Here is a 21867-nt window from a genome sequence, read left to right on the forward strand (position 1 = left end):
ACACACACACACACACACACACACACACACACACATACACACACACACACACACACACACACAGTAAGCATAGGTGAAACTGTGCAAGAAAGCGAGACACTAGATCTGCCAACTAGTCTCGGCCCGCTCACAATAACAATGACCGAGACTTTCAGTAATTCCTTCGCGTGACGTCTAACCCTCTTACGTCATAATGTGACGTCTTCACACACGTCAAACACTTTTGACCGAGACGTAATCTTCTTATGCGAGCTTTATCCATAGACTCGGAAATGTTAAAGTTTCTATCACACACACACACACGCACGCACAGACAGACAAAAGTTAGCATCGCATAGGCTACACTTACGTGAGCCAAAAACCTACAACTCGGGTAGCAACATATATGTGTGTATGTAATGTGCGAAACAAACTAAAACACAGGTGAAAGTCATATGCGTGCGTGCGTGCGTGCGTACGTACGTGCGTACGTACGTGCGTGTGTACGTCCGTGCGTGCGTGCGTACGTGCGTGCGTGCGTGCGTGCGTGCGTGTGTATGTGTACGTTTCTAGGTCTGCCTGCTTGTCTGTATCTGTGAATGCATGTCAGTGTGTCTCTGTGTTTGTGTGTTTGTCTATGTCTGTATGTGTCTGTGCCTGTGTTCATGCCTGTATGACTATGTGTCTGTGGGTGGGTGTCTTTAGGTATTACCGGGTACTATCTGTCTGTGTGGGTGAGCAGAACTTGCAGAAGAAACACAGGAACAGAGAGGAAAGTAATACAGTTTGGACCGAGAAAGTCTAACAAAATACTCGAAACACATATTTTGCCGTACATTCTCCCCCAAAAAACACAACCCGTGTGAACAAATGAACCAAATCTCTCACACAAAATATGCAACACAAATAAATACCAACCTCATCGGCATATTTTCCACACTGTCTCAAGACGTTAAGCCTCCAACGAAAGAAGTACACCAATAACACGTACAGTGATAATTCCGCACTTTACACCAGGTGTCTCACGCAATGTCAATATTTAGTTGACTGTTTCAGCTGTTGACTTATATGCACTTATGATGACTCCCGTTCTAATATCAATTTGACATGATTTTCTCAAGAAGCGACAATCCATGAAAAAGGATATTTGCTGGCACACTTCACCGCCTTAAAGTCCAATCTCAGAGCTTTCCAGTGCTGTTAAACATTTGCCTTTCGACATATACAGCACTTCTGAAAAGCAAGCCTGGATGTGCGTATGCAATAAATTGTACCATTGTGACCAAGGTGTATTTAATCTTGTTTAAAGCAACAGGGACCGAATTTTCAGAGTTGAATGTGCTTACTTCGAATGATCTGGGCAATGTTTCAAGATCGAAAATAATCGGGTAGACTATCTCCGCTTATTGTGAAAGGTGAAACAGAAACATCTTGTCTGCTTCCAATAATAACCTTTGTTTTGATTCAGTAAGTGAGAGAGATAGAGAGCGACAGAGAGAGAGAGAGAGAGAGAGAGAGAGAGAGAGAGAGAGAGAGGGGGGGGGGGGGGAGAGAGAGAGAGATAGAGAGACTGAGACAGACAGACAGAAAGACAGACAGACAGACAGACAGACAGTCAGACAGACAGACATGCCGACCAACCGAGCGATCGCCAGACAGACAGAAAGACAGAAAGAGACCAACTTAGAAGCGCCAATAGATTGTGGTTGTCGAAGACCTCCTCGCTTTAAATTTACGCATGAAAGAGCAAAGACAGGTTAGAATTCTACAGTTTGGCAATCTTTCACAAAGAACAACGTCAGCGGGCAATTTGAGACGTTTTGAATCGAAGCCACTGAAATCTTGGAGCGCTGCTCCAAGGAAGAAAAGTTAGTTGCAAAGTCTTCTGTACGGTCTTTCATATTTTATAAGCCTTTTGTGGTAATTGGGGTTATTGTGTGCACTTCAAATTGACGTCTACACTTGCTGGTAGGTAAACAGTAGCTGATAATCAACTCCGTTGAAATAAGTCTGACGACTCCTTCCTTTTTTGGCCAGTGTCTTCAAAGCGGCGCACGCGATGCTCAAAAAAGTATCAACCCCCCCTCTTTTTCTTTATATCTCTGTCGTCAGTATTTCTTTCTCCGGACGGTATTGGAAAAAAAAGCGGCCATAAATGAAGCCGTTTGGAACTTGACTGAAATTAATTGAAATAATAATGAAACTTTTTTTTGTTAAGGTAAAAACCCACCCATGACTCTGTCTGTGTCGGTAGGTACCTCAAGACGGGATCAATGTTCTTTGACATTGGTGTATTGAAAAACCTCAGGTCATAAACGAAATTTTGACCCCAGTCGCACATTGCTTTTGCTACGTCTTATTAAAGGCTGACATAGTCCTATTTAATTAGTTTAATTACTTCCAGAGCTTTTCCCATCGTTGCGGGGATGTATAAATTAAGCTTCAAATCCTGCAAAGTTTTAGGTTTGAAGTCCTTATCAATTACGAGAAATAATTAATTCTTTATTGCATTGTTTAGCCCAGGACTCGGGCTATTTTTAGACCGTTGACGTCACTTCGTGACGTTTCGTAAACCAAAGATGGCGTTTGAGACTGTTCTGCTTACATTCGACACTATGTCAACACCACTTTACAATACTGAAATAATTTTTTCTGTGTTCGAAAGCTACAGCCAATCGTTATTATATCCCCTTAGGTACAGTTTTATAACATTATTGGCACATGTAAACAATATGAATTAATTAATGAGCACTACGATTATGGCAGCCTTTAAAAGTGCGCTTAAAAAGTTAACCTGAACCCATACTTATCTCGTACGCACGACTGCACTGCACTGGTAATTGCCGCAGACCTGGACTATGTCTTGCACAGCTGGATGAGATCGAGATAATCAAGGGCGGAATTAATTAATTGAATCAGGACTTTGACCCGCCTTTCCTTGTTAGGGCAAAATGATTAGAGTATGTGCTTACACAATGACCACCTTGTGCTAAATTAATGAGACTTGGGAAAAGGTACTTATGGATAATACTTCACATTAAAAGAAGGAAAGAAAGGAAGAAGGAAAGACGAATAGAAGGAAAAAGAAAGAAGATACATTTATGAACAGAGGCTCCCTTTGAATCCCATACAATCATTAAGCAGAAATCCCAAGTCAACCCTTTAAGTCTAAGAATGCAAACACGGGAGAAGTGTCACTACTGTTTAGAATCTATCATTACATTTAGTCAAGTTTTGACTAAATGTTTTAACGTAGAGGGGGAATCTGGTGTATGTGTGTGTGTGTGTGTGTGTGTGTGTGTGTGTGTCTGTCTGTCTGTGTGTGTGTGTGTGTGTGTGTGTGTGTGTCTGTCTGTCTGTCTGTCTGTCTGTCTGTGCATGTGTGTGTGTAGAGCGATTCAGACTAAACTACTGGACCGATCTTTATGAAATTTTACATGAGAGTTCCTGGGAATGATATCCCCGGACATTTTTTCTTTTTTTCGATAAATGTCTTTGATTACGTCATATCCGGCTTTTTGTAAAAGTTGAGGCGGCACTGTCACACCCTCATTTTTCAATCAAATTGATTGAAATTTTGGCCAAGCAATCTTCGACGAAGGACGGACTTCGGTATTGCATTTCAGCTTGGTGGCTTAAAAATTAATTAATGACTTTTTTCATTAAAAATCTGAAAATTGTAAAAAAAAAAATGTTTTTTAGAAAACGATCCAAATTTACGTTCATCTTATTCTTCATCATTTCCTGATTCCAAAAACATATCAATATGTTATATTTGGATTAAAAGCAAGCTCTGAAAATTAAAAATATAAAAATCATGATCAAAATTAAATTTTCGAAATCAAATTAAAAACACTTTCATCTTTTATCCTTGTCGGTTCCTGATTCCAAAAACATATAGATATAATATGTTTGGATTAAAAACACGCTCAGAAAGTTAAAACGAAGAGAGGTACAGGAAAGCGTGCTATGAAGCACAGCGCAACCGCTACCGCGCCAAACAGGCTCGTCACTTTCACTGCCTTTTGAACTAGCGGCGGACTACGTTCAGTTTCATTCTGTGAGTTCCACAGCTTGACTAAATGTAGTAATTTCGCCTTACGCGACTTGTTTTAAGTTATGTACCTGAACTTTGAGAAATGTTCTTCTTTTTCCTCTTCTGCGTTCCCGGAGAGATATTTTTATACCCTAGAAACCAGTAAATCACAATCATGAACTCGTAAACTTGAGTGTGGCATGTACACTTAGTTCAAGTACAGCCTCACAAAATGTGTCCCGCGGGCAAAAAAACTGCTACACAAAAGCAAACACACATTTGAAACAGATTATCGGTGAACAGTCACCCGTTTTCGGCTTAAAGACGCCTTATCAGCGGATCAGATACAAGCACAATAAGAATCTTTGTGTCAGTCGCAAAATCTCTTATACCCATTGCAACCAAAATAGCAGGACAGTTTTTCGATAAGCCTGGGTAAATGGCCGGGTATGTTTTCTTTCCATATTGATAGTAAATCGGTTTTACTTTCTGTGTCGTCAATTCAATATACTCGATAAACTAGTTTTGAATGGTGTAGGAATTATCATAATGCGCGGTTTGCATCTGCGTTACGATATATAAAGCAAATTATATCTGACAAATAGCCTGGATTACAAGGGAAATTTGACAGCCACAGGCACTGGGAGAAAAAAAGGTTTCTGTTCTTTCTTTTTTATCCCTTTTTTCAACAGTGGACCTTCACCTGACAGTTAGGTCTTTGAGAAAAACAATCTTTTTTCTCTGAATTAAATTTTTTTCTTCTTTTTCTGGAGACATTTTGGTGTCGAAAGGGAGCTGGTGGTGCGCAGGTATAGACTGAAAGTTCGTAGCTCTCAAGGGAAAGACAGAAGCAACTATCGTTGAACAATGTCATTTAATTAAAACGGGGTTGTTGTCGGGTTTTTTTCGGGAGGGGGAGGGGGAGGGGTGCGATAACAAGATGCACAACATGTTGCTTTTCCGACACATGCATTCTCGCTTATAACCTGTTTTGTTTAGTCACTAAACAAAAGGAATAACAAATGGAGAACACACACACACACACACGGCACACACACATACACATACACACACGCACGCACGCACGCACGCACGCACGCACACACACACACACACACACACACATGCACACACACGAGCCTTAGTACTACTACGGACATATTTGGTGTTAATCTAAGTACAGCATACACCCCGATGCAGTCGTTTAATGGTCCCACTGTCTTAGCTTACGTAGCATAACAACCTTCAGATACAGTATGCATTAATGGATTAACCGCTCACTCCGGATCTCAGTCACGAACCCCTGAAATCTAATCCTAGTCTAGCTCTTCAACCTCAAAAGGTCGCATGCGATCGAACTATGTGCGTGATCGGTGCGAACACACAAACTGTGTTGATCACACACTGTGAAATATTGTCGTTGGTAATCCTCTTCGGGAATCAATGGAGATTTTGCTGGAGTTGATTAACGACAACAACAAAAAGTATATCGATGGGCATGGAACCAAAGCATGATACGTGTTTAAAGGTGTTAACATTAGTGACGTTGCGGGGAAGACGCCCGACAAATCAGCAGGACGACAAGTGACAGTGACCTTCTTTTTTCCCTCTCACACAGTCGGGATGGGGCCTTTGCGAGCCGTTCCCACTGGAAAATGGAGCAATTTGTCGTCATCTCCAAAACGGAAGATAGAAATTGCTCTTTGCTGTTAAGTCGAATTCACTTAATCCAAGTATGTGTTATGGACGTATAGATTGTTCATTTTGCAAATAGCTTTGAAGAAAAAGAAAAAAAATCTTTGATAGGCGTGGATTTACAGGGTTTTTTTCGGGTACCATCTCAGATGCTTATAAGTCTTTACAAAGAAGCCGCTATAAACTGTTTGCGCAGAAGACGGACGCGTACGAAGTTAAAAACCAAGACTAATGTGACGTCACTTTTCCGCGCAGCGGGACGCGTGTTAAAACAACGCCTGCGAAGGCAACATGTGGTGTTTTTCACGTCGGGGCCGAACGAATGCATACATGATTCGTTTTTCGTTGACTCAAGGGTGTTTGGGTGGTGTTTTCAATTCTGTTTTAGGTTCCACTATTAGCATATGTGGTCTGTTAAAAAGCAAAACATGTTTTTGAAGGGGCAAATAGCGGAGTTTTGAGGTGGATGGCCAGGGTACCTTTCATTGTGGTAGCAGGGATATTCAATTATATTGGCTACTTTTCGGTTATTTTGTATGAAAAGAAATCTTGAGAAAAAGGCCAGAGAGGGAACTAGGTTCGTATACTGTGCCAACGGACGTTATGCCAAAACAAAGGCCGAAGCATTTCACGCGGTAACTGGATATTATTAATGAGAGAAATGAGTACAAATGTATTCCACAGCAGAGAGGGGCGTCCCAGAGCAAAGGGTTGAACTTCCACGTGCTGCACGAGTTTTAAGCTTTTCATGCAAACGTCCGGCCATGTGTGTGTGTGTGTGTCGGGGGGAGGGGGGCACAAAACTCATTTTTCTTTTAACACACACACACCCACGCGAGCGCACACGCACACACACACGAAAACACACATTAACACACACATACAAACAAACAAACACACACACACACACACACACACACACACACACACACACACACATAAGATTATTTATTGTCCATACGATTCATAACACTGAGTGTTCCCCACCACCCAAAACATGCCCCGAGGGGCTTCGTCTCCACACGTCGTATCAAAGCTCTTCGGTCGGGCGTCAATGAGTTTGCTTCTTCAGGCCACCGGCGCCGTCACTAGTATTCACAGGCTTGTGCCTGGATACCAAACCTCGTTCATTCCTAGGTTCCCTATGTCGGATTCCCTATTCTCATCACAAGAAAAGAAAGAAAGAAAGAAACAAAGAAACCAACAAACAAACAAATAAACAAACAAACAAACAAACAAACTTACGAACAAACAAGCAATCCACACACAAAAACAGCAGCAACAACACAATGTTTGTATTAAAACTTAATACCTCATGATCTTTACGATGTGGAGTCACAAAGCATTTTTTTGCCTTCAAAACTTGATTGTGGATAACTTTGTCACAGGTGCAATAAGAAAACAGACGGAGCACCTTAATTACCTTAAACATTCTTAAACAAAGAAAGACACAAACAAACAAAAATTCTTCTTATTTAACTACACAGCTCGTGATCTTAACGACTGAATCAACTAGATCATTCCTTTTGTCCTCGAAACTGGACTGTCTATAAATTGGCCACGTGTGCAATAAGAATACCGACCTTCAAATTCTAACAAGTCTACTGAACGGATAGAAAGAATTCATGACACAGTCGGTCAGGTCAGGTCCAATACAAAGTGACAGATTTTTTCAGATGTCAAGATCTTATTCGTCATTTTATACCGCAAATGTGAAAACCTTACTGGGCAAACAAATTCAGGTACATTTTTCCTTCACTGCGAGGTTTGCCATCATCTGGCGTCGATGGAGAAGACATGGACGATCTGTTGTGTCTGCCCTACGGAGAAAAGATAGAACAAGTCGTTCTTCAATGTTGTGTTGTTGGGAGAAGACATAAAGAGAAAGAGGCGGGGTTTGGTGGGGAGAGAGAGAGAGAGGAGGGGGGTGGGGGTGGAGGCGGGATTCTATATAGAGAACTGTACTTTGAGAAACTGAGGAAGTAAGACACCTGAATCGGCACAAACAATGCTTCCATTGATGTTCAATTAATGGGGCTGGTGGGGATGAGGGGGGGGGGGGGATGCACGGATCTTTGGGAACTGAATTTCGATTCAAAGACGGCGATTCATGGTCGTTGAGAATCGTGAATTTTGGAAGAAAAGTGACAGGGACTAAAGCAATTTGCCTTCAGATCAGGATGCGACATTCACCATTATAATTATTTACATGGCAGACTACATAACACAGTAGATCTAGGAACTTACACCTGCTTAGCGTGCAGCAACACGATTTGCACCACAGGGTCAGGAGATTTGTACGCGTTTCACGTGCGACCTACTTTCCCGTCCTCTTGCCAGCCCTCTCTGTCTCTGTCCCTCTCACTCTCTCTCTCTTTCATCTCACCTGACAATGGCGGCTGTCAATACCGTCTTCACGGCACAGGAAACACGGACATAAATCTCCGATCGGAAAAGCGACACGGTCGATGATGTAATATTGGAAAGCTGGGAGCTACTTTGTATTGCGTGAAAGCCATCCGCAGTTTCTGACTTGCTTGGTGTCCGTTGCAGAGGGGGGAAGGATCAATGCGTAAACAACCGTCAAGGTGCCGTCAATGGGATTATCGAGTCAAAATGATTGCTTCGCAGCGGAAGGGATGAAGGATGGATGAAAAAGCGGAGGAAATGTGAGGAAAGGGTACTTATAGGGGGTAGAGCTCATAAACTAGGGTGTAACCGGTTTTTGACCCATTTCATCATTTTTGTCCATTGAAGGTAGAGTCCTGTACAGATACGTCCGTCTCTTTATGAGAACTACTGATACGAGTATAAAGTTTTACCGGCAAGTGTTCAGTGGGACGCATTTAACCCCCAAACTGTACTTTAAAGGCTGACATATAGTCCTATTTAATTAGTTTAATTACTTCCAGGGCTTTTCCCATCGTTGCGGGGATGTATAAATTAAGCTTCCTGCAAAGTTTTAGGTTTGAAGTCCTTACCAATTACGAGAAATAATTAATTCTTTATTGCTATGTTTAGCAACAGTTCTCCAGGTCTTGGGCTATTTTTAGACCGTTGACGTCACTTCGTGACGTTTCGTAAACCAAAGATGGCGTCGGAGACAGTCAAAGCGCGCTTGCGTACAATGGCAAAAAAGATAGAAGTAAACCCGTCTAAAGCTGTCAAGGCCACTAAATCTGCTGAGAAGAGAAAGTGGACTCCTTGCTTCATCACCACGCAGCACCAGCGCTGGGTCGCGCTAAAAGAAAGATTGTTTTTGTCAGAGGCCCATCGCTTCAAATTGAGAACCAAGTACAAAGGGGATACTGAACTGACCAAAGTTTTGCTGGACACGTGAGTACATAGGCCTATTAGAAAATTAGATGTACTTGTAGCTTGTCAGCTGAGTCTGAAGCCTGTGGCCTTATTCTTGCGAATAATTATGTGCTGTGAGAGATCGTATATTTCCGCCTGCGCAATTTCCGGAAAACATCCACTTTCACTTTGAGACTGTTCTGTTTACATTCGACACTATCAACACCACTTTGCAATACTGAAATATTTTTTCTGTGTTCGTAAGCGACAGCCAATCGTTATTATATCCCCTTAGGTACAGTTTTATAACATTATTGGCACATGTAAACAATATGAATTAATTAATGAACGCTACGAATATGGCAACCTTTAAAGAACAAGTCCCAAAAAGCCGGTGTAACACGAGAAAATTACTCCCACGAGATTTTTACTCCGGAGTAAACATTTCGTACGAAAAAGTTACTCCCTTTACAAAAAAAGCACTCCCCCATTGCACGAGAAAATTACTCCCCAAGACAGGTGAGTTCCGAGTAAACATTTCGTTCAAAAATGTTACTCCCCTGACGAATAAATAACGAATAAATTACTTCACCCCAACACGAGCAATTTAACTTCCCATGCCAGGTGTACGAAATTTTTACTCCCTTGTTCCCTGTTAGTCTTGGTGGTGGAAGGAGGGTAGCGCAACATTCGTGTGCGCAAGATCACTTATTGGCATTATCCCTTCGCCCGCATCCCATTTTTGCGTTCGAGATTTTTACTGGAAGTAAAAAAAATGGTGAGTAAAAATTTCGTGGAGGGAGTAATTTTTTCGTGCCTTGGGGAGTTCTTTTCTCGTACGAAAAGTGTACTCGGAGTAAGAATTTCGTACGAAATATTTACTCCGGAGTAAATTTTTCGTGGAGTAAAAATTTCGTGTTACCGGCAAGGGATACCAAAAGTCGACTTCTTAGCAGGTACGGCTGCAACTCTTCATGATTATATTTATACAAGCTTATATTCCTACGGACAGTTGAAAAAGGAGAAGAAAACTTCAGTTGGAAAAAAATGAGTAACAACAGTGTGACTGCTCTCATACCTTTTGTACAAAGTTAAACAACAGGTGGAGGAGTCAGACACTTAACCCTGTGTTTTCACAGCACTTGCAACGGCGGAGATTTGGCTTGTAGGCCCCATTAGGCTCTTTGTGTGGCTAGTCTAACGAGTCTAACACGGGAGACTTCGATCTCAGTTTCTTCAATGTTTGTTGAAGTTTATGCGGCGGTCCAGTGGTTCGTGTGATGAATCAAAAACGCTGGATCGATCTTCATTTTTGGTGGGTTGTAGACAAACTGCCAGTGGAGTCCGTGTTACTTCCCGTGTTTTACATTTTACATCAATAGTTGGTGTTCAGTTACCAACCGGATTATACTTTCGATTAAGTATACATTCTTTACATTTTCATGTTTGGAACGATCAAATGGTTCATGAGTTTGGCTTTGCAATATCAATACTAATATAAGCAGAAGATCTTATTTTGAGTTTCGGTTTCTAACGTCTCGCCTTTTAAAAAGTTTCTGCTTTTGGAAAATCGAACCATTAACACTCGACACTGAATTCGCAGAAAGAAAAAGATCAGGTTTTGTTGGCTTTCAAGTTTTTTTCGCTATCCAAAAGCAATATCCCAGGCCAATTGTCCAAACCAAAGCAAATTGTGTCATCAAGCCGACATTGAAAAGGTTGAAAGAGGGTGATTTATCTTCATCAAATTGTGATCTGGTATTGATATTTCTCAACATGTCACAACGTTAACTAAAGTGAGGACGGCCGGGGATGTATGATTTTCAGTGTCATTTGTAATGTGGGAGCAGCATTGTTCAAAGGTCCCGCTAGGAAAGTAGCCTCTATTGTAAATTTGATCTCAGAATTGGCTTTGCAAAACGCGGGTCATGGTAGTCATTAGCAGCATTAATTGCTTTGGAAAGACACATCTCTTTTGGAGCAGATTAAACGCGTGAGAACAATTAACTTTCTTTTTAATCTGATTAGCTATAACATTTTTCTTTCTTTGAGTAAAATAAATGACTGCACACAGTGTCTCATACAGGAAGATATTGACATGACTAAATAAAGCATAGTATTTCTGAGTTCATGGCCATTGGGTTTCTTGGGGGTCTGGACCTAATCTGCTAACCTGAACTTCGTCATGAAACTAACAAAGTCCCACATCGACTCACTACGGCATTTCATTGAGAACTCGCCAAAGAAAAGGAGAACAAACAGCTGAACTTTGAATGAAAACACTGGTTCAATGCATGGTTACCTCTTATCAAACAACGTGCACCATTTGGCCGGTGTGGAGAAATGCCTTTTTCTTTTCGTTCTCTTTATTCACCATTTTGTTTTCTGTTGAAATTGAAACCTGAATTTTTGGAGGATGGAAAAAGAAGACGGGAAGTTTGAACCCCCTCCTTCCGCCCACCCCCTTTCCTTGTTCTTGTGTGTTAAACAAAAATAGAGTTTATCAACAGCTCACGACGAAGCATGTCTGACATTACGTGGCAGCTGTTTTACTCCACGGAGTTTGTATGGCAATGCGAATGAATGTGTGTGTGTGTGTGAATGTGTGTGTGTGTGTGTGTGTGTGTGTGTGTGTGTGTGTGTGCGTGCGTCTGTGTGTGTGTTAGTCTACCCGCTTCCTCATGGAACATCACGCTAACCAGTAACCATCATCAAAGAGATTAAATAGAAGAAACAACAAAACATGTTTCCAAAGAAGAAAGCAAAACGTCACCCACAAGAACAAATCAACCGAAACCAGAACTGTCGGCTGTAATAAACATTGCAACTATTCAAGCCTGACAGATCCTCAAGGGAATTCCAGGTTAAAGAGTTCCCAGTTGATTGCTGTCGATTCTAGAAACCGTTCATTCACAGCGGACCCGTCATTTGGGTTCATTGTTGCCGCTTTTCACTGCCAACGTTGTTCGGGGTCGGTCTAGCGGCCATCATGGGCATTGTGCTTTCTGGCGTGTCCTCTTTGATGACCCGCAATGCGTGACTGACCGCATGGAAGCAGCATTGGTCACGCTAACCTGTTCACCCACAGGGTGACAGGACGTGCGGGTTTGAGACACTGACCAGCAACGAATGCTTAATGATTGAAACTGCGATATTGGTGAACGTATAGAATGATAGCTTCCACAAGATACAGATATAGTACAGATGATAAAGTGTTTGTTCTTGTTCTTGTTTTATTTTTGCTGTAGAATCTTCTCACAAGACAAAGACACTCTTGGGCAAGATGCGCATTTTGGCCTTCAGATATAGTACTGAGACTTTTTCTTACACTTGACAATGGCCAGAAGAGAAGTGTCAAACGAAAAATAATATAATTCTTTCAAACAATCTAAAAAACATGATCTACAGTAGATACATGAAAAGCTCTCCAGTCAATGTTTCACAATTTCACCACTTCGATATAATGGAAAAAGTGAAATGATCATGCTTCACTGTTAAAAGTCTTTGAACTTTTAGAGGTGTAAGTTATTTTGCCGCCGTTTCTTTTGTAATCGGTTGGTTGTTGTTGAAGACTTCGCCATAATCTGACAAAAAGAAAACGCACATAGCAACCACTTTGACATCATGTTATTCTGTGCACAATTATATTCCAGCCAAGCCGAGCACATCAGTCGCGTGTCTGACCTTGCCTGTGGCACAGAAACGGGTTGCCTGCGGTGCCAGCACCACGTATGTGATTGTGATCCCTATCAGACAGGCAACATGGCCAGTATCTGATAGGATTACCAGGTCTCATCGCTTCACAGCCTAGAGCTCGTTGCCATAAGCAGATTGCATTTATCCGACAGGTAAAGGTCTCCCAAGACTGAGTAAAGGTAGATGAACAACTCTAAAACAAGAGACCCATCGTTAAGGCTTTGTATTCCTATTGCCGCTGCTGACATTATGGATTGGTGTCCTTACGGCAACGATAAAAATTCAGTTGCCCACAATGATAAGCAAATGTAACCAATTCGAGAAAAAACAATACGAGATTCGCTGCACCCAGAGAAGTTGCCATGTCGACAATATATTGCAGAGTATACTCGTGAAAAAGTATGTCCTATTTTTATCAGAACAGGTACTCCGGCAGCCAAGTGGTTCTTGTTCAATCAAATTTCAATGAGCGAAACATTTCATATGGAACTTTCGTCAGAGAACGCATATTAAGCACACAAGAAAAAACAACCCCCCCCCTCCCCCCCCCCCCCCCAAAAAAAAAAAAAAAAAAAAAAAAAACACGAAACAAAAGGAAAAACACACACAAAAACCACACACACACAACAAAAATGGACATAACATTCTGTATGAACATCTCTGTTACTAAACCCTGCCTCCCCCATGACTTCTGGAACAACCAGGAGGGGGAAAAAGAAGAGAATAAGTACGACTGATTGAACCCGAGCAACATACCGGTCATTTACTCCGTGTAGGGGTTGTTTTTACGAAGACTAGTCCATGGTTGAATGAGCTCACGGTATCGAACATAAAACCAAACCTCCTTCCAAAGTCCACTGTCAAAGGCTGACTTCAATGCTAATTTGGCGGGTCCAACAATGGTTCATTAACGGCTTTCTGTTTTCATAACGACTTTTTGGTGTTTGAGCAAATGTTCATATATATGTACATGTAGTTCTAAGCCACGATAGCAGTATCGTAGTAGTCACATAGAAGAGAGAGAGAGAGAGAGAGAGAGAGAGAGAGAGAGAGACAAGACAGAGAGAGAGAGACAGAGAGAGACAGACAGACAGACAGAGACAGGCAGAGGGAGACAGAGACAGACAGACAGACAGACAGACAGGCAGACAGACAGACAGAGACAGACAGACAGAGAGAGAGAGAGACAGACAGACAGACAGACAGGCAGACAGGCAGACAGACAGACAGAGACATACAGAAGCAGACAGAGACAGAAACAGAGAGACAGAGACAGATAGACAGACAGACAAGGAGAAAGAAAGACATACGTATCGTACATTAGGGTGAGAGAAAGAGAGCTCTTATGTTTTATGTTGCACCTGCTATCCCAAGTATTCACGTACCTTTTTAATTTGGTTTTAATTCATGTCCCACAGACAGACAGGCAGGCAGGCAGGCAGGCAGACAGGCAGGCAGACAGACAGACAGACAAGCAGAGAGATGGACAGAAAAAGCACACCCAGATAGACAGAGGGACGTACGGTCGGATGGTTGGACGGATGGACGAACAGACAGACATTAAAAAACTGACAAAAGACGGGGACATTCAGAACAAGTTTGACGGGCGCTGTGGCGTGGTGGTAAGACGTCGGCCTCCAAAGCGGAAGGTCGAGGGTTCGAATCCCGGCCGCGGCCGCCTGGTGGGTTAAGTGTGGAGATTTTTCCGATCTCCCAGGTCAACTTATGTGCAGACCTGCTAGTGGCTTATCCCCCTTCGTGTGTACACGCAAGCACAAGACCAAGTGCGCACGAAAAAGATCCTGTAATCCATGTCAGAGTTCGGTGGGTTATAGAAACACGAAAATACCCAGCATGCTTCCTCCGAAAGCGGCGTATGGCTGCCTAAATGGCGGGGTAAAAACGGTCATACACGTAAAATTCCACTCGTGCAAAAACACGAGTGTACGTGGGAGTTTCAGCCCACGAACGCAGAAGAAGAAGAAGAAGAAGAAGAAAACAAGTTGTTATTCATATTGAATCTTCTCCATGACCACCCCCAAAAATTAACAATTGTGCTTTTGTAACCGCGCATTGCTGTGACTAATCCATTAAACTCACATATATCTTGGTGTTGAATGACGCTGGCATTTAAATTTACATGACAAAACAAGTCTTTGACGCTGTGTGTCAGTCCTAGACTTCCTCCCAGTACCCCCGGTCTTGAAAGAAATTGCACACAAAGCTCCGGAATCGTCAACTTACCTGTCTTTTTTTCTGGTCAGGTAAACGGTTTGTTCCCAGCACACAACACACCACGCGACTCCCAAAGAGAATCACCGCTGCAAGACAGACAGGCGATACAACATAGAACTGCGCTTGGAACTGAGGAGAGGGCGAGGGAAGAAAAACCATGCAGAGAAGTAGGAGAGGGTGGGGAAGGAAGGTTGTTAGAACAGCCCCCTTCTCCGGCAGGAAAGTAGGCGTGGTGTAACTAAGGACGCGAACGGTGAGTAGCGGGCAGTGAGCAGTAGGTAGACTTGGGGTAGGTAGGTAGATGGGTAGGAAGGCGAGTAATACTGTGCGGCCACTAGAAACAATAACCGTCCGTTTGCTAATCTCTCCGTCTATACGCGTCCTTGTGTCGGGGTAGGTGTTCATTGGTGCATGGGGTAAGTTGAGTTGAGTTGAAATGAGAGGCGCTGGAAAATAGAGGAAGTGTATTGAACTTTAAACAAAATCAATGATTGTATACGTGCACTGAAAAGAAGTGACAAGAATAATCTTACAATGCGCAAACACTGAGCAGAACAATTTTTAAAACAAAAGCAAAATCAATCACTTCTCATATTATACTAGTTTAAATCATCTCTGTCATTGGATCACTTTCTAACATCCCCCCAGCCCCCTGGTAGTTCTATATTTGAACATCTCTCTCTCTCTCTCTCTCTCTCTCTCTCTCTCTCTCTCTCTCTCTCTCTCTCTCTCTCTCTCTCTCTCTCTCTCTCTTCCCTTTTGTGTTTGTGATTGCTTTATCGATTTCGGGCAGTTAAAACCCAGTAAAAATGTTCAACCGAATAAATTAATCACGCTGGCATATGTTTGACATGGCTTTCATTAAGACACAGGAGAGGATTCTCTTGTTGCACAGCGCCAAGCATAAACAGACAGCAAGTAAGCACGTGAATTCCGTTTCATCCGTGACAGCGTGGAAGACAATTGAGGGCAGACACCATGTCGGACACTTATTAGAGACCAGTGTGAAAGATTTGTTTACAAAATGTGATGGCGGCTATGAATGCAAACCCTTTGGGCCCATTCATTATCTCGTTTTCCCCTTACCACCACCAAACAAACAAACAAACCATCCAGGCAACAACAAAACAAAAACAAACAAACAAACCATCCAGTCAACAATAACAACAACAACAAAAGCAAACAAACTAACAAACAAACAAACAGCAACACAACTCGTGTGCATGGATGTGAGTCAGGGGTATTGTCTTTCTGTTTTGAAGTAGAGTTTATGAAGACTATTATTAATATTATTTGTTTCACCTCCGGAATTTAATCGATTTTGTTTGGGGGGGGGGGGGGGGGGGATGCGATATCAAATGCAACATTTTTAATTCTTTTTCAACCAAAGGCAAGAAACTAGGCATCAAGTGGTCCCAAATGAGCTCCACATCGTTTCCTATTACAACCAACCTTATCAATCCAAACCTTACAATCTATTTCAGACGCCTGTGAACAAATACACGTCCAACAATTTCCAACTAAGTCAGTCGCAAGCAAAGGATTAACAGGTTAATCGCACACGTCTTATGGCACGACTTCTTCGTTGCTACTTACAGATCTAAAGTTGTACCACAGTAAGGATCGGTCCGATACAATCTATTGTTGCACACAATCAAATAGCTTTTATCAAACTAAGAACACAAGAAAGAAAAAGCCTACAGACATTATTATTATTATTATTATTATTATTATTATTATTATTATTGTGATCATTTTTATGCGCCTAATCTAGATATAGCCCTAGGCGCTTACATGTTAATTTTTGCCGTTTGAAATCGAATTTTTTACAGACAGACAGACAAACAGACATTTTTTACACACAATATATAACGCATTCACATCGGCCAGTAAAGCTCAGTAGCCTATTAGGCGAGCATTCACCTTTCACGGCCTTTATTCCAAGTCAAACGGGTATTTGGTGGACATTTTTATCTATGCCTATACAATTTTGCCAGGAAAGACCCTTTTGTCAATCGTGGGATCTTTAACGTGCACACCCCAATGTAGTATACATAAAGGAATAGTAATTACAGTCAATTATACAAAACAATTGGTGATATTGTTTGTCCATATAGTGTTTGAATTTGACCTTAAATGCAGAATTCATACTTTTCCCAAGAGGTGGGTGTGGGGTTTGGAAAGTGGGTGTGGGGATGGGGGGCGAGAGTAACGATCAAAGGGCCTGACGACAGATAAAATAGCGTAATTGTGTCTACATCTGTTTACGGGGGTTGGTGGAATAGTATGCAGCTCTGAAAAAGGGTCAAACACAAGGTGGCTGAAAAAGATTTTCATGGACAGGGAAATAAGACCGCTTTCCGTCGATTACCACTAATCACGAAAGGCACACGCTGGTTCTACGAGATATAAAAGCACCACGATTCATTGTGCGAGCAAAGCAGCCATCCGCTCCATGCGCAAAAAACCATGACTGTCATAAACTTCCCATATCTATTCAGTAGAACCAGTCTCCTGGAACCGGATCAAAGACAATAAAACGCAATCACCGAACAAGTGAATTTCATCAGTCAGTCCGAGACGATGGGGGGAGGGGGGCGGGGGGATCACAAGGGTCCATTCAATGCTTACTATTGTGTAAGGTACCGCGGTTGGGCATTTCTCTCACCTACTGTTGCTTCATACTCTTTTATTTTGTGTGTAACTTGCTCCTCGGAGTGAATGATTCAAACAGAAAATGTGTTGGTTTCCATAGCCATTGGTTTACCTATGGTTTAAGTTTTTCAGTTGTTTAATAAAGGATGATTTAACAGTTGACTAAGCAAGGAATGATCCACCATAATGAAGCAGGCTTATCCGGTACGGAAAAAAACCACCCCACTGTACCTTCAATATGCTTATCAATGACTTTGTGTGGCGCGGATTCGTTTCAGCCATGACAAGCGTTTTATGCAAGTGATAGTGAAAACTCAGCTTTTGCTGAGATCTCCAAAAGAAGCTGTGGTCAAACAATCGTGTCGCAAATGCTACGCCCCAGATTTACCTTACGTTTAGTTACTGACTCAAACCAGCCTAATTTTAAGGCAAGACAAGATCTTCCCGTGGGGCCAGATCACCCGCCGTGACAATAGCATGAGATTTGACACGGCTAAAGACATTAACACTGTTCTTTGGGTGAACAATAGACAGCAGTCCTAACTACGCTGTGATTTAGTTGCCACGTGTGCCTCCAAATGACTTCTCAGCTTCGACCAAAACGGAAGGACAGGAATGGAACAGACCGTCTGCTACAAAACGAGAGAGAGAGAGAGAAATGGAAGAGAGCGGCGTCTGCCACAGAACGCCGAGAGAGAGAGATCCACAGACAAAAAGGGTACTGTAAACTGGGACTGCTAATCACGATTTGCATGCCCAAACCGACTGGTCATATCAGTAATCTAAACCTCTCATACATTTAAAATTGCTACAAAACTAGAGGGAGATCCACACACGAAAAGTGGCTCGAGAAATGGGGCTGGTATAATGATTTTGCCAATCTGTCCAAACCGAAAACTGCAACAGAGGATTTTTGCAACAACTTCCTTACCACCCTTATCCAAGGCAATTTACTGCGCTTGCGACAAGCTATCTACGATCTGCAACAGGCCACCCGACCCTACTGGGTGTTAGCGACAACTTTCACACGATGGTGACTGTCAACAATGTCTCTGTCAGTCGTGTTCTCTTTCGTTTCTGGTTAACATTCAAGAACAATTCAGCACACACCCGCCATACTCCGGTCATATTTAGTTTTAACCTCAACATAATACCTTTTCAATGTTTAATGTAATAATTTAACAGATTGTTATATGTTGTTTCCACATATCAGGAATATAGAGTTATATAATGGGGGAAACAAGTACTAAAATTAAATCAAAGAAAATAAAATTTACATTTTGAAAAATTGTGACCAACTTCGCCGACCATAGCCGACACAAGGCGATCTGACACATCTAGGTCAAGGTTACTGTACCGCCGCACTACGCGCGCTGGCGCGAAAGTGTCGTCTGCTGCTGGTTCATTTTTGCAAAAAACTGTCTGTTTAAACAACTAACTGAAGCAGAGTTACTGAATGTGTATACTTCTGAGATGGGTATTGATTGTTCATCTTAATGCTATACAAATGGATGACATTAAACTGTATTTTAAGGCTTTTTTCATTATTCCGAAAACAACATTTGTATGGAAGCCGACCTATGGCAAAACTGTATTTCTTCTCAGTTACTAGTTTTCAAAATAAGTAAAGTAATGTTGTATGAGATGGTTTAAATACTTCTTGAATATACTCCTTCACTTGATATAAGTGCTGTTTTGTCTAGATTGAGTACTTGGACAAAGCCGACATTGAGCAGGTCACAGTGCCTGATTTCTTGCAGCTCATTGAAAGCTGACTCGGTTTTGATAAAGACCAGGAATATGGTTCTAAATACACGAAGAATCAATTGGAAGACTACTATGGCGTTAACATTGTTTTTGTCAGAGAAGAAAGGAACGCCGAATGTTTCTTTAAAAAAAACAGGCAGCGAAATTCTTCGCCAATTTTACAAACAACCTAAATCCGCAGATCCCGAGACCCAGAAAGTACAATGTACGATTATTAAAGGCTGCGGCAAAGCTCATTCGCAATTACCGTAAACTACCTTGTATGCGCCCCCCCTCCCCCTCCTATGCACCAATTTTGCCCAACAGTTGAGGGTGGGCGTTTCCTAGGTACTATACCCTTTGCAGGAGCGGTTCCTTAGCTAGAATAACGATAATTTGGTCATTTGGCATAGAAGTGTTCAAAGGATGCGTTATTGCACAAAACTTTCCTCTCTCACACTCTCTCTCTCTCACACACACAGACACACAGACACAAACACAGACACAGACAGACAGACAGACACACATACACACACACACACACACACACACACACACACACACACACACACACACACACACACACACACACACACTCACACAGGGAATTCTGCAAGCAAACCACGAAGATAATCTTATTGCTTTAGTGTCTGTTTAACAAGTTCATAACTTCAAAATATCTTTGACGACGCGGCCCTCTACCCGTTCTTACTCAAGAAATCAAAGAACACGTAAATCAACCTCTTCAGACATCACTTTTCGCCCAAGATGAAGCTTTTGTTTCTTCTTTTCCCTCCCAGTCAAAAATGTATAGCGATTCTGTAATCACTCTAGAACCCGTTTTCTGTCCACTCCCCGAAACATTTCCGAGGAAGGAAATTTATTTTTTCATTTTCCTTGTCTACTCCACTGATCGAAACTGGGAGGTGGGCGTTTACTAGGTACTGTACCCTGTGCACAAAATTTGACCAAAAGCAGGGGGTGGGCGTTTACTCGATACTGGGTATATACAAGGTAGTTTACGGTACATCAAATCATAGTGTTCCGTCTGAGAAGGAATTCGTGAATACTCTTTCAGACATCAAACATCAGCTACTTGCACACAAAGAGAAGTTGTCAATATGCAGAACCAGTCAACTGTGGCTACAGAACCTTGACATGATGGTAGACATTCTCTGTCAGTCCATCAAAGATGAGAGAACAGGCAACTTTCGTCTGCATGTACGACGCCCTTTCAGTCCTTCAGGCCCTAGAGAACGACAAACACCCACAGCTGGCCAAAGCATTACAGATGAGTTGTCCTCCAGTGGATACCAGCACACTGTGGGATACCAGGAAATGAAAGGGCAGATGAGCTGGCGAAAGAAGGAGCCGTGGAAGACCAACCTGAAAACAGTGTCAGCTTTAGTGAGCAGAAGACAATCATCAAGGCATTGATGAGGCCAAGGACAAACAGAGATGACTACCTCACAATGTCCAGAGAGCAGCAAGTCAACCTCATCAGGCTGCGTACTGGCCACAACAGGCTCAATGCTCACATGAACCGAAAGTTCAAGCTGGCGCCATCACCAACTTGTGCCTGCGGTCAAGAAGACCAAACAGTGGAACACATCTTACAGCGATGTCCCTTACTAGATGAGGAACGAAAAGAAGTGTGGCCGTCACAAACTGGCAACTCCCTTGCAGACCAAACTTTACGGCAGTCGACAGGAGTTGGAGAAAACGACAACATTTATCACCAGTGCTGGACTGATCGTGTAACCTCTGCGAACGCCAAGAAGAAGAAGAAGAAGTCTGCATGTACAGAGTGTCCTGGAAATGTTGCCACACTTTGCTGCGTCTGGACACACCAACTACTTGAAATGTGCTTGGCAGTATCTTCAGCACATGTCTGAGCTACAAAGAATACAACCTGCTGTATATCAGCAGCTCATGTAAGGCCACCACAACATCCGGCGCAGCGATCGATACTGGGCAGGACTGTCCTCAGACCTCGTTATTGAACAGCTTCTGATGCGCAGCTTAAAGACAAATTGAGGTTTGACGAGGCGAACAGGCATGGGTGAAAGTGAAAGACTGGTGTGAATACTTGGCATGCAGCGTGTGACAGGTGTGCCTTTCATTACAAGTGACCAGCATAAGGATTCAAGCAAGTCAAGACAGAAAAGGGAACACGCGGACACTAAGAAAATTCTGGAGTTTTTCCAGAGGAGGAATTCATTCAGCGGAGACGGAAAACTCTCTCCAGCGGAAAAGTCGCAAACGAATCTGTAAATGTGGACACAGTAAAACTACTGGGACAAATCGTCATTCAAGACATGGTTAGTAGGGTCTTCGCTTGCCGACCGTTCACACTCAAGAAGAGTGATCAGGCTGTCACCATAGCCTTTAAGTCTGTGGTGTCCTCTCAAGGCGAGGCCATCAATGTTGACCCAACAATGTTCCAGCGACTAGTCAGGATCTTAGAGGCCACTCCAGAGCTGCTGCCATCAGCCTTTGAACATGAGCTCTCTAACATTCCAACATCT

At 42.5% G+C, this 21867-nt stretch overlaps 1 protein-coding gene across 2 annotated transcripts in view; it reads right to left on the minus strand.

The window, feature by feature from the left end:
- LOC138959141 (protein TBATA-like) overlaps nt 1-15331 on the minus strand; it is a 60802-nt gene extending 45471 nt beyond the window's left edge. Inside the window, exon 1 of one of the 2 annotated variants that reach the window (XM_070330511.1) lies at nt 14948-15331. Coding sequence is in view for 1 of the 2 variants with exons in the window: in XM_070330510.1 (XP_070186611.1) it covers nt 898-908 (11 nt within the window). In the remaining variant the exon portion in view is untranslated. Of the gene's footprint in view, nt 1-897; nt 1198-14947 lie in introns of those variants that run through there. The other variant, XM_070330510.1, reaches the window with a different exon arrangement.
- Between the last annotated feature and the right edge of the window lie 6536 nt (nt 15332-21867).

The sequence above is a fragment of the Littorina saxatilis genome, linkage group LG2, assembly GCF_037325665.1.
Source record: "Littorina saxatilis isolate snail1 linkage group LG2, US_GU_Lsax_2.0, whole genome shotgun sequence".
Taxonomy (NCBI): Eukaryota; Metazoa; Mollusca; class Gastropoda; order Littorinimorpha; family Littorinidae; genus Littorina; species Littorina saxatilis.